The sequence below is a fragment of the Aptenodytes forsteri genome, unplaced genomic scaffold (genome assembly GCF_000699145.1).
Source record: "Aptenodytes forsteri isolate BGI_AS27 unplaced genomic scaffold, ASM69914v1 Scaffold119, whole genome shotgun sequence".
Lineage (NCBI taxonomy): Eukaryota > Metazoa > Chordata > Aves > Sphenisciformes > Spheniscidae > Aptenodytes > Aptenodytes forsteri.
Window position 1 is genome coordinate 6,826,343 of NW_008796165.1, and position 13,392 is coordinate 6,839,734.

The 13,392-nt window shown below is 43.1% G+C and overlaps 1 protein-coding gene across 1 annotated transcript in view; it reads right to left on the minus strand.

Moving 5' to 3' along the window:
• The window catches only part of AGBL4 (ATP/GTP binding protein like 4), a 974,636-nt gene that overhangs the window by 93,713 nt on the left and 867,531 nt on the right, over positions 1-13,392 (minus strand). The window contains exon 11 of the mRNA XM_009287480.2: positions 12,440-12,592. Coding sequence (XP_009285755.2) covers positions 12,440-12,592 — 153 coding nt within the window. The remainder of the gene's footprint in view (positions 1-12,439; positions 12,593-13,392) is intronic.

Here is a 13,392-nt window from a genome sequence, read left to right on the forward strand (position 1 = left end):
AGCAGGAGAACAGGTAAACAAATATTTGTTTCTCCAAGGCTGAATTGCATGGGAGTGTCAACAACAGCAGCAGCAGCAAGAAGTACAGACTCTGGGGGGTGGGGGGAAGCACCAAAGACTTTGAAGTTTTAAAATAGGGATATTTGTATAAAATCAACAGTAATTTGTTATTAAAACACACAGATACATTAAAGCTCACAGAAGGACTCTGCTTCCCAGCTTGTGTGAGAAAATTCCGTGAACAAATAGCTATCTACAGGATTAGGAAGTGCCAAGCAACAAAAATCCAGTGTTAAAAGAGCAGAGCAGGAAGGGTGAAGGATTCCCTCATTTTCTGGTGGGAAGAAACCAACTAGAAAACTACACCTGGATTTCACACACACTTGGGAACCTCAAGGTGTGCTGACCCTCTCTCTACATCTCAGGCATTAGTGGCAGCTTCCCCAGGCCTTCCTACCAGATTTCATTCCTCCTCCCCATACTTTGCTGAATACCTTCTGTATGACCAGTTTCCCCATTGGGAATGACAGTGAACAGCCAGACAGCACAAAGAAATTTGTAAACCAATTGGACCTTATTCAGAGGTTGCAGCAAAGAGATGTGTGGAAGGAAATAAGAAAAAAAAAATGCATGCAAATTCTTTCTGGAGTGGTCTCAAAGCAGAAAAAAAAATCTCAGCCCTTGGTCAGACCTCTCAATGTGCCAGAATCCCTGTCTCCAGGGCAGTCTTGTCTCTTGGCTGGTAAGGACACTATCTACCACACAGTGTCTCTCCACAATGAATTCAACCCGCTGGTAGCTAGCTTACCAGCTCAACAGCTTAGGCAGCTCCTATATATATCCCAACCAGAGGGATACTCTTGGTTTCTCAGCACTGCTCCATCATCCTGCTGACAACTACTGGAATGAATGCCCTGAGCAGTCCATATTCACAAAGTAAGGGTAGGCAGTTTACTGATTGCCTCCGCATGCCTGTATCAATCTATCACAAGAGGGGGCTCCCAGAGGCAAAGGAGGAGAACTGCACATTTCTCACACATCTGAGACTGAATTTGCCCAAGTCCACCCTTTGGCATCCTGATGGACTTGGAACCTGAGTGGTTCTCCTTGGTGGGACCTTCCATTGGTGGGACCTTCCACTGGTGGGACCTCGTCTGGGACCTCGTCCTCAGTGTATGTGTGGCTTCACAGGGGACTTGTCTTGCTACAGCATCAGAAAACCTCAGGTTGCACAAAAGGAATAATTGGAGGCAAAACACAGTAAATTTGGGTCCACTGTTCAGTGGAAGAAGCCCCCCAAAAAGGGCTGAAATGTCAGGCAGGCCCAGTGTCCAGTCAGTGATGGATGGGAGCTTCAGTTCTACCTTTCACTGATGGCAAGGCAAAGGGAGAGGGTACAAAAGGGTACTTTCTCATACAGGAGTTGTTGGGGAATGAATCTTTGTTGTCTTCTGAAATTGGTCAACGCTTTAGGGAGAAAAAGGATCAAGGTATGACCACAGTGCAAGCCAGACCTTGTCAGGCTCCTAGCATGGGAACCAGGGTAGAGACTGCACATCACTTATGATCAATCCTAAGATGTTTCTCCAACCCAGTGAGAATGGAAACTATAGGGTACAAGTAACTTGGAAAGGAATTAGGAGAGAAATCATCAACCAGCCAGAAATCTGGTCACAGGATTTGACAGATTGAGAAAGATGAGTTTCTGCTGTAGCGAGGTCTAGGGGATCCTGAAATCCAACAGATAGATTTTACCAGCTGTTCACATCTACTGCAACGCAACTGATTGTTTATGTGCCCGTGGAAAGAAGTAGCAAACTGCATATATCTTCAAAAACTTGAGCTCTAGTGTGCACATGAATGTTTCCCAGAAGATCATTTGTCCTCACAGCATATTCGCATGAAACTCAGAATAAAGAGATCTTCCATTTCCCGATATAGATAGATGATGCAAATCTAGGAAGTGTTTTACAAAAGGATGTAGCATGTTCAACTGTGTGCTCACAAGAATCAGAGAATCATGTTAGAAAACCTCCCTGGAGAAGAGCAGAGACATAAACACTAAGAGGATTCATAATTAGAGAATGGTTTATATATTACAACATGTAATTAAAAATATGCTGGGTCACCCTATGCCATTTCCATTTGGGAAATAAGCTGTATTTCACAACTGAGGTAACTATTCCTAAAAAAACCCAAACAAACCCAAAACCAGAAAAACTGTCCACATTTTGCTCGTTCTGTAGTTGAGCAATAAGCACTGGGATAAACTGGAATTATGCATACAAATTGCTTCACGTTCTTCACCTATCAGCAATGGCCAAGTGTAATCAGGACTCAATTACAACCTCACCACAGTTATCCGCTGGTGCTGCTCTCATAGCTGAAGAGCAAGCCTTTTTCCTAAAACAGGTCTGACCTCTATGAGCCCTCAACTCACTGCCCCAGTGTAGCAAAAAAGTGATAATAAAAAAGTTAGTAGTTAGTGCTCTAGAAAAGAGGAATGACACACTTGTCATCAAGGAAGAATAGACGTGCCATTGGGAAATGGACTGGAGCCCAGACAATGTCAAATCCATCTCAGTGAAGAGTTTTACAGTATCAGCTATAACTCACTCACTCTCATTTTCTAGAATGCTTTATTGAAGTCTGCAAAAGTTAGAAAGAGAGCACAGAAACGCACTGGCTTTGAAATCTTTGCCACAGAAGATTGTAAATAGCAATATTAAAATTGTGACTCTTCTGTTTGCCCCTACACAGGGTGCTATAAGAGGGGTGCAACTGGCAGCTCACTTTCCTCATATGGATAGAGTTAATTACTGCCATGGTGTGCCCAGCAGTCACTGCTTTGACCCTGCCATTCTTGCAGCTGGTAGCCCATCAAGATATCTCACAAGCAAAACTTATCTCCTTACTTCTCTGGAAGCACTGAGGAAACTTCTCACTTCAAAAGCCAACTTAACTCTCTCCTCACACCCACCTCTCACCAGCTCCATTAACTCTCTTAATAGACTGGAAAGCATATGTGTTAGTGGTTTTTGTGATAGACTATCAACTCCATGCCAACTGAGTCTGGAGACTTGGAAATCGTGGCATTTGGGAGGCTGCTATCAGGCAGCCTTCTTCCAATTTATTTTACAAACAAGCTGCAACCAGCATCTGAAATGTAGATGGGATTATTGGAAAGGAAAGGAAAGGGAAAAATAAAAAAAAATCCCAAAGGCAGACGGTAGCAGAAAGCTGATCTGAAAGAGGCAGCAGGTAAAGAGGAAGGATTCTGGGAGCAGACACATGATGAAATGGGAACAGAGCTCAAAATTACTCCCTGACTCATCTCACCTTGCAGCTTTGCTGTGTTTCTGATGCACAGAAGGAAAATATATTTCATCTCAAAATCATTTGTGACTACTGAAATTTGGGAAGAGGAGGTTTTGAAAAGTTCAGGATCATTTCAGAGGGATCCCATTACTTGGAGATTTTCCAGATACCTTAGGGACAGACAGATTGGACTGATATGCCTGTGAAAAGTGCTCTCACTCACTCTCACTGATGGCTCTGCAGTTGGCAGCATTTTGTTTCATAACGTCTGTGCCTGGTAGGAAACACTGAGGTGGGCAGCAAAGTTTGGGTTTAACAAGGGAATATTCTCTGAACTAGAATTTGATTTGCAGAAATCTGAGAAAAGGTGTGCAGAGGAGATCTGAAACAGTTTGACCTGTCCTAAGAATGTGAGAGAGAAAAGCCTGAAACTGAAACCTGGAGACCAAATAGCCCCAAATCCTAAGAGATTTTCACCATTTTCTTTTTGCCTTCTTCCCACTGTTCAGTGGAAAGCAGACAGCAACTACCCTTTCTTAAAGGCAGCATCGCATTGTAGGAATACCATGAACACAACCTGCCTAGCACCACATTGTCAGACTTTAAAGTGCAATTCTCCTCAGAGAAATAACCGTTAAAAGGTACTTTGTCACCACACATACATCTGCTCCCTGAGGGGCTTCATTATCCCTTTAATGTGTAGTGAAGGAATACCAGATCTTTCCCCCTCCCCATCCCTCCAAAGTGTCTTTCAGTCATGCCTGCTTAAGTTTGCTGATAAAAACACATACTTGCATGGTCATTAGCAGAGGAGTTGGAAGGAGGGAGCTTTATAAGCTCTCAGTTTATGCCTCAAAACCAAAACTACCAAATGAGCTCCCTTTTTGGAAACTGTAGTTAGAAAAGCAACTGGGTTTCATGCTTCAGGGTTTCAGCTGTTCACCTGCGAGAATTACAATAGCTGCACTTTTCTTTTCACTGCTTATTAATATCCATGCTCTGCTCTCTAAAGTGCTCTGCCGTACAGCTCCAGGACTGATGGAGGTCTCCACAGTTCGCTGCCTGTCTCTGCGCCCTGGACTAGTTACAATGGCAGCACCAGTGCAGGGATTTGGCCCGCGTTTCACATTCCCCAGAATTCATCCTCACATGCACTGAAACTGGTTGTACTCACAGCTCCCACCTCCCCGAGTGCTACAGCACTGAAGATGTTTATTGAGTTCACTGGCTTCACCGCAGCAGCTAATGCAACTGGAATCCAAATTAAAACAGCAGCTCTTCTGAAAGAGCTTCTTAAACATCCTGCAGCCAGACAAAGCAGGGTGGCGATGGCCTTACCCGAGACCTTCACAAAGTCAGTCAAGGGCTCCCCTACAGAGTTGAGCAGCCCATCACAACCTACTCAGAAAAGGCAAGAGAAGGAGGCAGATTTCACCCCACCCTGTAAGCAAGCCTCAGTTGGAGCTCCTCTTGCCACTAGATTCTGCCACCCCGAACACACACACACACACACACACACACTCTGTACTGTCTCCCAAAACATATTTCCTCAAGTCCTCTCAGCTCCTTCTTCAGGGAGCCTGCTTCTCCCTGTCACCAGAATTGCACTTAGCCACACGTGACGATGTCACCTACTCAGCCATTAACCTATGCACAAACCCGTCACCCATAAACCAGAGAATTAGTCTGGAACTTATCTCCCTTTAAAGAGCCAGCCGGAGCTGTGACCAGTGACATACACAAATAAGGGATCTGCAAATGCTTCAGGGTAATAATGAAGAAAAGATCTGCTCCCCCCCCCCCCCCCCCCCCCCCTATAGCAACCTCTGCTTCTCAGAGCACATCGTTCCCCAAAGATGCCAAAACTGGCATTTCCTAGTCTAAGCTCTACAGAATAATCACACCATTTAGAAAATAACTCGTGTCTCTGGAGTTCTCAGTTTCCCTATTTGTCAGTAGAAAATGAGACGTTTCCTCAAAATATACAATAAAATAGCCTCTAGCAATAGCCTGCAATACTTCTCTTTACAATAGTTTTATGAGCGTGCGTGCGGTCTCCTGGGAGTGCTTTCATAATCATTTATACAAATGACAGAAACTTAGGACAATGAGAAGCAGAAAGGGAAATACAACCATCATGCATGCAGTTGCTTTGAATAGTCTGCAGGAAAAGTGGTTTGTTCTGTGGCAAAGAGATGTTCTGCTCACTTGTACGTTTAAATCAGGAGATTACAACCCCTCCTAAGGAGCTTGCTGTACACTGCTCCCAGAGCAACCCAGTACAGCCCATTGCTCAGACTCCTCCTGGGCTCTCTCACTGATCCGGAACAGTTCTCTGAAACAGAGTTGTATTCTACATATGTTAAAATATCACATAGTTAAAGAGGTAATACCCAGAAAGAGATCCTGGGAGGGGGACGGGTGTCCAGTTCTTAACCAGCTTCCTGCCCCTCCTTCACAGCACAGTTTGTCCCAGCTGAGTGAAGTTCGCAGCGCTCTGCAAGAGAGGTAGCTTGCATTTGAATGCAAAGGAGCTCCTTTCACGTGTGCTACTCTGGGAGGCTGTCACCTGCTCCCAGCTTGTTGACATTAGGTAAGAGTAATGATGGTCTTTGAAAATACACCATAAAATTGCTATGAAAACTTGTTTATTCTGTGGATATTCAAAATTTCTACCTGTGTGGGGATGGAGAAGGGACTGTCAACTCCTATATGCACAAACAACACAGCAAGAAGGTACTGAAAGAAAATCCATTTACTCAAACACTTTTTCCCCCCTCCTTTTCCTTTTATTTGCAATATAAATTAATTCAACTCGCTGTATAAAAAGAGGGGTGGACTGGTTCAGCACCACGTAATGGAGCAGTTTCATTTAGCCACAACTCTCCAGAGGGCAGAGTTCTTGTGAGACCAAAACCTATAATGCTTAGAAGCACAGGCATTACAATCTGTTCCCTGTGCCACCAGAAACATGTTTTCTCTCTCCCCTCACCCAGCCTCCAGGATAAATAAATAAATAAATAAATGAACTTATGGAGCAACATGTCCAAGAAGCAGCGAGCAGAAATGCATCCCAGAGGGGTGCTAAAGCATATAATAGCTGTATTTGTCTTCCTGGAAATGCCCTGGTATAAGACAACAAAAAAAGAAGGTAGGATCATTTGTTGTGCTCAGGTTTTAAGAGATTTCTGAGTAGATCTGTTAAGCTTGCATGATGTTAAGAAAACCTACCTAAATGCAACAGCTTTTGCCTTCCTGGGACAAGGGTCTTTTTTGCCAAAACAGCAGAAAGACACTTAGGAGACAGTGGTGCAAGTAAGTATGGATTTTACTTCGGGATGAATTCTAGGTCTGAGCAACTTGCTTGCTGCTCCCCCTTCCCTGCCCAGCCACATGCAACACAAACTGGTTCTTCTTTATTTCGGAACAGATTATTGGGATTTGCTCATTCAATGTTCATGAGCTGTTATTACTCCCTCAGGCACTTGTGCCAACACTTCCTTCAGACATAGCCCAAAACACACTGGGATTAGTCATACGGATCACAAGACTAAGAGGGAGATGTGCAGCCAGGGTAAGTGATAAGAGCCCAGCAAGGCTGCCCTAGGTAGATGGGAGGAGGTTTGCTGGAAGGAACACATCTTCCCTAAGAAAGCTTGGATGGATGAAGGGGGTGCTGTGGAAATGAGAACAGACCTGGAGTACGTGGATAAAAGGAAAACAACAGAAAATATAGACAGATTAAAATCTTTTTCTTGGTTGCTCAATTTTAGATATCCAGGCTAAAAAAAGCCAAAACAAAACAAACAGAAACAAAAAAACACAACAAAAAGTACTAGGGCAAATCATTCCATATCTGAATTTTTGCATATTGCTGAGACAATGATAGTTTCAAAAATATGTTTTAGGTCACCGCGTCATGGCACTGGGGTTAACGACATGTTTCCCTGCAGGAAACTGGGTGGGTTGTTGAGACTTCACTGTTGAGTGTGCAGCTTGGTATATAACATAGGGAACTGCTGACAAAGAAACGAGACTGGCACTTTGGAGACCTGGGTTTTATTCTCCGATTTCCTCAAGCAAGTCACTTCCCACCCACTCTCTCTCTTTCCCAGCATGACTGGAAGCTCTTGGGGTTGTGGACTTTCTCAGTAGTTACCCAGTGCCCAACATAAGGGGACCCCAAGTTTTTATCAGGGTCTTTGGTTAACCATGGCACACAAAGGATGACAAACAGTATTTCTAAGGAAGGTGCTCTGCTGGGAGGTTGAATACAGGAAAATGAAATGAGAACTCAAAGGGATCCCAAGTACCACCAGTTCAGAGTCCAAAGAAAAAAAGCAAGAAGATTAAGCCAAGTACCTCTGGCCAGTCTTTTTCCTTTAACTGCAAAGAAAAGCAATCTTTACAAAGTGATAAAGCCATCCAAGAATGGCTGTGGTTGTTTCTTTTAAATGAACCAAAGAGAACAGATGGTCTCCTCTCATACTGTCACAAAGGTCAAGTCCCCAGTTCAGAGTCCAAAGAAAAAAAGCAAGAAGATTAAGCCAAGTACCTCTGGCCAGTCTTTTTCCTTTAACTGCAAAGAAAAGCAATCTTTACAAAGTGATAAAGCCATCCAAGAATGGCTGTGGTTGTTTCTTTTAAATGAACCAAAGAGAACAGATGGTCTCCTCTCATACTGTCACAAAGGTCAAAATTAGCCACCCCTAAGACTAGCAGGTTCTTGAAATGCTCAAGTGCTTGTGTCTGGTCGTTATGACTAATCCACTCTCCAGAACAAGAAAGGTCAAATGAAGAACACCCCTCCAAATACTGCAACAACTCCTAGCCATGGCTGATGTGCAATGCACTCAGACATGGTGTCAATAGCTGCTCCTAAAACCCAATGAGTCAGCCTTTCAAAAGAGCTTGTCAGCTCTCACTGTTAGAGCTTTCATACAGATTATATTTACTCCCCAATGTTTAAAAATATCCTTCTTAAACTCTGAAAATATAAAATGTTTTCCTTACAGAATTCGTCCTTTCTCCCCAGACAGCTGCCCAAGAACGTCTCATGTATTTATTTGGGAGCAAAACTTCCCAGCTCTTCTTTCGCTTTCTTCTTCACGTGCTGACAGCTAAACCAAAGGCAGGCCTCTGTTTCTGAAGTCATGTACAAATGAAGAATTTCTGGTCCCTTTCACAACTTTTACCTGCAAACCACAGTCAGCCTTCCAGAGTACTGTGACATTAAGTGTTCTGCTCAACGGATAGGGTACAGAGACATTGGGTGACTTGCCTTTGGTCCTACAATAGGCATGCAGGCACAAATCCCCTATCCATCCCCTACTCTAATCACCAATCTCCCTTGGATTCTGTCATTTAAATAAAAAGGCCTATTGGAAATGACAGGTGAAAAAAGCAGTCCAGGCATGAAATGCACTCTAAAGTATATTAATAGAAGGTTGCCAGACAAAACGGCACAAGGCATTTGATCGCATCATCTTAGGCTTGTTGTTCATGCTCCTTTGCATCTGGCTGCGTGATTTCTGCCAGATTCTCGGCTGGAGGAGCAGGCTAGGATTTGCCTGCTTTCCCTAACCCGTGCAGGGCTCAGCTGCAATCACGCAGAGCACTGAAAGAAATCCCTTTGAGTCGGGATTCATTCCGAACATGTAAAACCCAGACAAATGACTGCTTCTCCAAAGTGAATCCCATTTCACAGCAAGTAGGTTATTAGTGTGGAACTCCATACAAGTAGCCTGCATTCAAAAGCCCTCTGCATTATTAATAGAAGATGAGCTTTTGACATCAAAGGAGAACCATTATGTATGCTAAATGGTGGCAAAAATTGTACCCGCACTTCAAACCTTTTCAGTTCTTTGTCCCTTGTAAATCAATCAAGGTTGACAGATGCTTTAAGGAGAGTAATCTTTTCAATGATACTGTCAATGGATAACATAATGGAACATTGTCTCTGTGCTGTGTGAAGACATGGAGCTAGTCAATTATGGACAACACTTCATGCAGCCGCCAGTTTTCACTTGAAGTGCTGCTGTTGAAGTATTATAATCCCAACAAATGGCCGCAGCAGCATACAATGTAAATGAGACCTCCTGAAGCTTTGGAAAATTAATTAGTAACAACAGTGGTCCATTCCCACACTTTCAAACACCAGCCTGGTAATGTTAACGATGCACTTCCCCCCTTCCCTTTGAGCAGTCAATAGGGCATATTTACATACACTATTTTTAATCTTCAACACTTTTTTTCCCCCTTTTTAAATGCAGGAAGCTCTGGATTCCTTTCCTCTCTTTCGAGCAGCAAACTTCACCCCTGATATTTCCAACCAGTCACATAACCCACATGGCTGGAGCTGAAAACAAGAGAACAGAGACTTTCCCACTTGGAGACAGCAGTAATATTCACTCCTCTTGCTTCACACATCGGACACTTTGTGGCTGTCTCCTTTTCCAACACTTCTATCTCCTCAGCTGCCTTGAGAAGAATGGCTTGGATGGATGGCAGGGGAAAAGCTTCTGGTCTCAAGAGACCAGTAGGATGTGAGTTGAAAGCCCTATGTACTGAGTGCCAGCAGCACCTAGGTCAAACTGTGGTGCACTGGATGCCAACATATATATCCAATTGCCAGCTTCTACAGAAAGAAGATTGAGAGTCAAAGGAGAGAGATTGTGCTGGGTTTCTAGCTATTGGCTTCTATTTCCTACGTCATTTTCTCAAAGATTTTCCCTTTGTCAACCAAGACTTGTGCTAAGAGGAACACTTAATCTCCCACAGTAACAGAGAGAAATCCCACACTTGAGCACAAAATTTCTAAACTCCTATCAATTGCAGGTTTTCATTGCTATGATCTGTGAATGCCCCCTTATCTATAATGTGTTTTTGAAACAACCAGGTGCAGATAAGAAACTCAATCACTGAGGTCTTCTTGGACAAGAACAGGCTGTTCCTTGAACCCAACTCGCTCTTCCCCAGGCTCCAAACAGCTGGAAACAGATGCAGCTGCTCTCTCTCCTCATTTAATATAGATTCAGTCTTCTGCATTATGGACAGTATTCTGAGAAGCCCTTGCAGTGGTTGACTGCAGAAAGCTTCAAACTGCAGCAGTCCCCTGAACCCTCAAAACATACAGACAATGGTTAAACAATACTGACAATAGTTAAACAATACTATGAGGCAACAGAGGAAGCAACAGCAGCCACACACCCTCCCAGGCATTACCTGGCCAGCTGCCACTGCTGATGCCAAGAAGAAAAGGGAATGTTTGGTCTACTAGAGGTCCCCCTCCTGGGAATAGAAAAGACAGAGGAAAGGATATCTTCTGCCTAGCCTTAGAAAAGTCAGAGACTGATCCAAACTTTTTCCCACTCTTGCATAAAATAAACTACCATAGAAGAGAGAAACAAACAGGAATCAGGAGGTTTCAATTCCTCCTTCCTTTTGCTGGAACAGGTCTGTCAAGAAAACAGTGGCACAACTGCATTTCTATACTCACTTCCCACTCAAACTCCACAGTGCAATATGCACAAACACAAGACAAAAAAAATCTCTACTGCATCTTGATGAGAAAGCTTTAGGCTAACATTCCTGCCATGATGAAAATGGCTTTTTTTCCAATTACGGTTTCTTTTGCTGTGCAGACTTGTCTGCTTTTGTATCTGTTTTTAGATTTTGTTTCTCTAGAGCTAAACACATGGAATGCTGCAGGGTGCCTATCCTCCTCCACCCACCACCTCTGCCACAAGCTGGTTGGGATGGCACTGCAGAGGAGGCAGGCACCATGCCCTAGCTGTCCCCATCTTTGAGAGGAGACCCAGGTTTACCTCTCTGTACCAGGAGGATGAAGTATAAGCAAAAAGGGGACAGCAGAGTCTGGGAAAACGTATGGTGGGTAACAAAGAGGGTTAAGAACACAGCAGACATAAAATCAGGGCCCAAGCAGTAGGTTCTTCTGCTCTTCTCTGCTTGGTGCAGGATTCCAAAGCAATTTTTAATTGAGCCTGTTTCCATTATATAGCTGCCAAATGTCATCCACTGCCTTCCTTCCTCACAGCTCATGGCTGAAAGTTCCCACTGCCTTGGCTGAGTTGCGTTTCTGAATATTCCTTATCCCAGTCAAAGCAAAATGGGACACCAAACACCTCTTACTTGAAAGACTGTCCACTTATGCAAACCTGGAGTGCACAGACTGAAACAGAGCAAGGGACAGTTGTATAGAAGTAGCTTAGCTGGCAGTTCCACAGGTGTGTAAGGTGGGCCAGGAGGAGCGAACAAGCAGTTGCAGGCAGGCTTGGGCATTGTGTGTTTTGCTTGCACAACTTTCAAGGAAAACTGATGCACAAAAAAGGCTATCGAAAGGGCCAGGATGTCATACTTGGACACAAAGTTGCAACACACTGGACCAGAGTCTTAAATCTACTGACTTCCGCAGAGCTACTGCAAGCAATGTGTGGTAAGGATCTGTTCTACTCTATTTGAAGCTTGCTTTAAAAACATATGCCCCTTTCCAACTCATTTTTAGGAGTTTACCATTTATTTCCAATATCCAGAGATACCTACACATATACTTTCTTCCAAGTTACAGGACATGTATTGAGCAATTGCAGATTTTTTTGCAGAACAGTTTTCCATGGTAATATCAAAGAATTTCAAAAGCATACATTGCCTTTGTCACAACTTTCAACAGAAAATTATCTAACCTTTTCTTTCAAGTTTATTATTTTTACTTCTATTTGCTATTATACTATTATTTAAAGTGTACAAGTAAAAAATGTGCCAATATAATATAAACAATGAAACAATAAATCTGATCCAGTTGATCAAAAGACAAAAGATCTTCTGATAAAAACTAAGTGTTCCAATAATTCAGAACCAAAGGTTATAATATGGAAGATGAAGAACCTGCCTCTGTTCATGTGTCCAATGACAATACATAAGATCACAACTTACCACTTTTGGATAATATAATTATAAGAGGGAAGATGGTAGCTGCTAAGGACAAAAAATTTAAGTAGCCTCCTATTCATATTAAAATAAAATCCACACAATCCAATTAAGCCAGACATTTATCATTAAAAAATAAAATTAGGAAGAATTAATTAAAAGAAACATTGCTTACATAAGAGAAGTCTTCGGCATTCTGACAGAGGAGCTTGGGAAAAACAGCCTGTCGCTGAAATCTTTCCTCATCTTCAAAGATGTTCCCATACATGAAGCCATTCATCATGGTGGAGTGGGCATGGATGTCAATATAGAACTCCAGGTTAATCTTCTGTTGAGGGAAAACAACAACAAAACATTCAGCATGAGATAAATCAAAGCTGTGTTATGTAGGTGAAGTCTCCCATAAATCCAATACTGCCATCCTTGAATCTAACCATGGTGCCATCGTCAGAGAGCCATGTTAAAGACATTGCTTTGATGCATCCAGCCATTCATGCCTCTATGTGGGTGCATGTGAGATGCAACACAGGACCATGATAGACATTTATTTACCTGTTCTGAGAAGGCTGGAACTTTTATGCAGCACAAGACACTGTGCAAAGTAGAGCCAAAACGTTATCCTTCACTTTGATACAGGGCTTAGTGCCACTGATAAAAATATGCACTTTCCAGTTCTAGAGCATGATTGTTCGGGCATAGCTTTGCCATGTCTGCACAGTTCTGCATTGCAATATGCAGATGTACCCTTCTGTCAGGAAAGACAGGCTCAAAATTGTGTAGAAAAAGACTTCAGTATTTCCTGTGCAGTTTATTTTGGTTTATAAGGAGAAATACCGCAAATGTTTTTGTCATACTCCGCTTTGTAGTAGTAACTCAACAGAACAACTCCCAAAAGCAAATGCCTTGAATGCCTCTCCGCTTGTAGCTTCCCATGTGATTCTGCATCAACTCTTGCTTCAAAAGAAAACACCAGGACCCCCTAACACAGAGGTGCCTGCTCTCCCCATACCCTTCCTGGACTGGCAATTCAGTGTCAGGAGGCTCTGTAAGAAAACGCTGCTCAAGTCTCCAGTCCAGGGATGCATCTTTTTCCTCACATCATATATAAGTGATACTACTTCCCCTGCC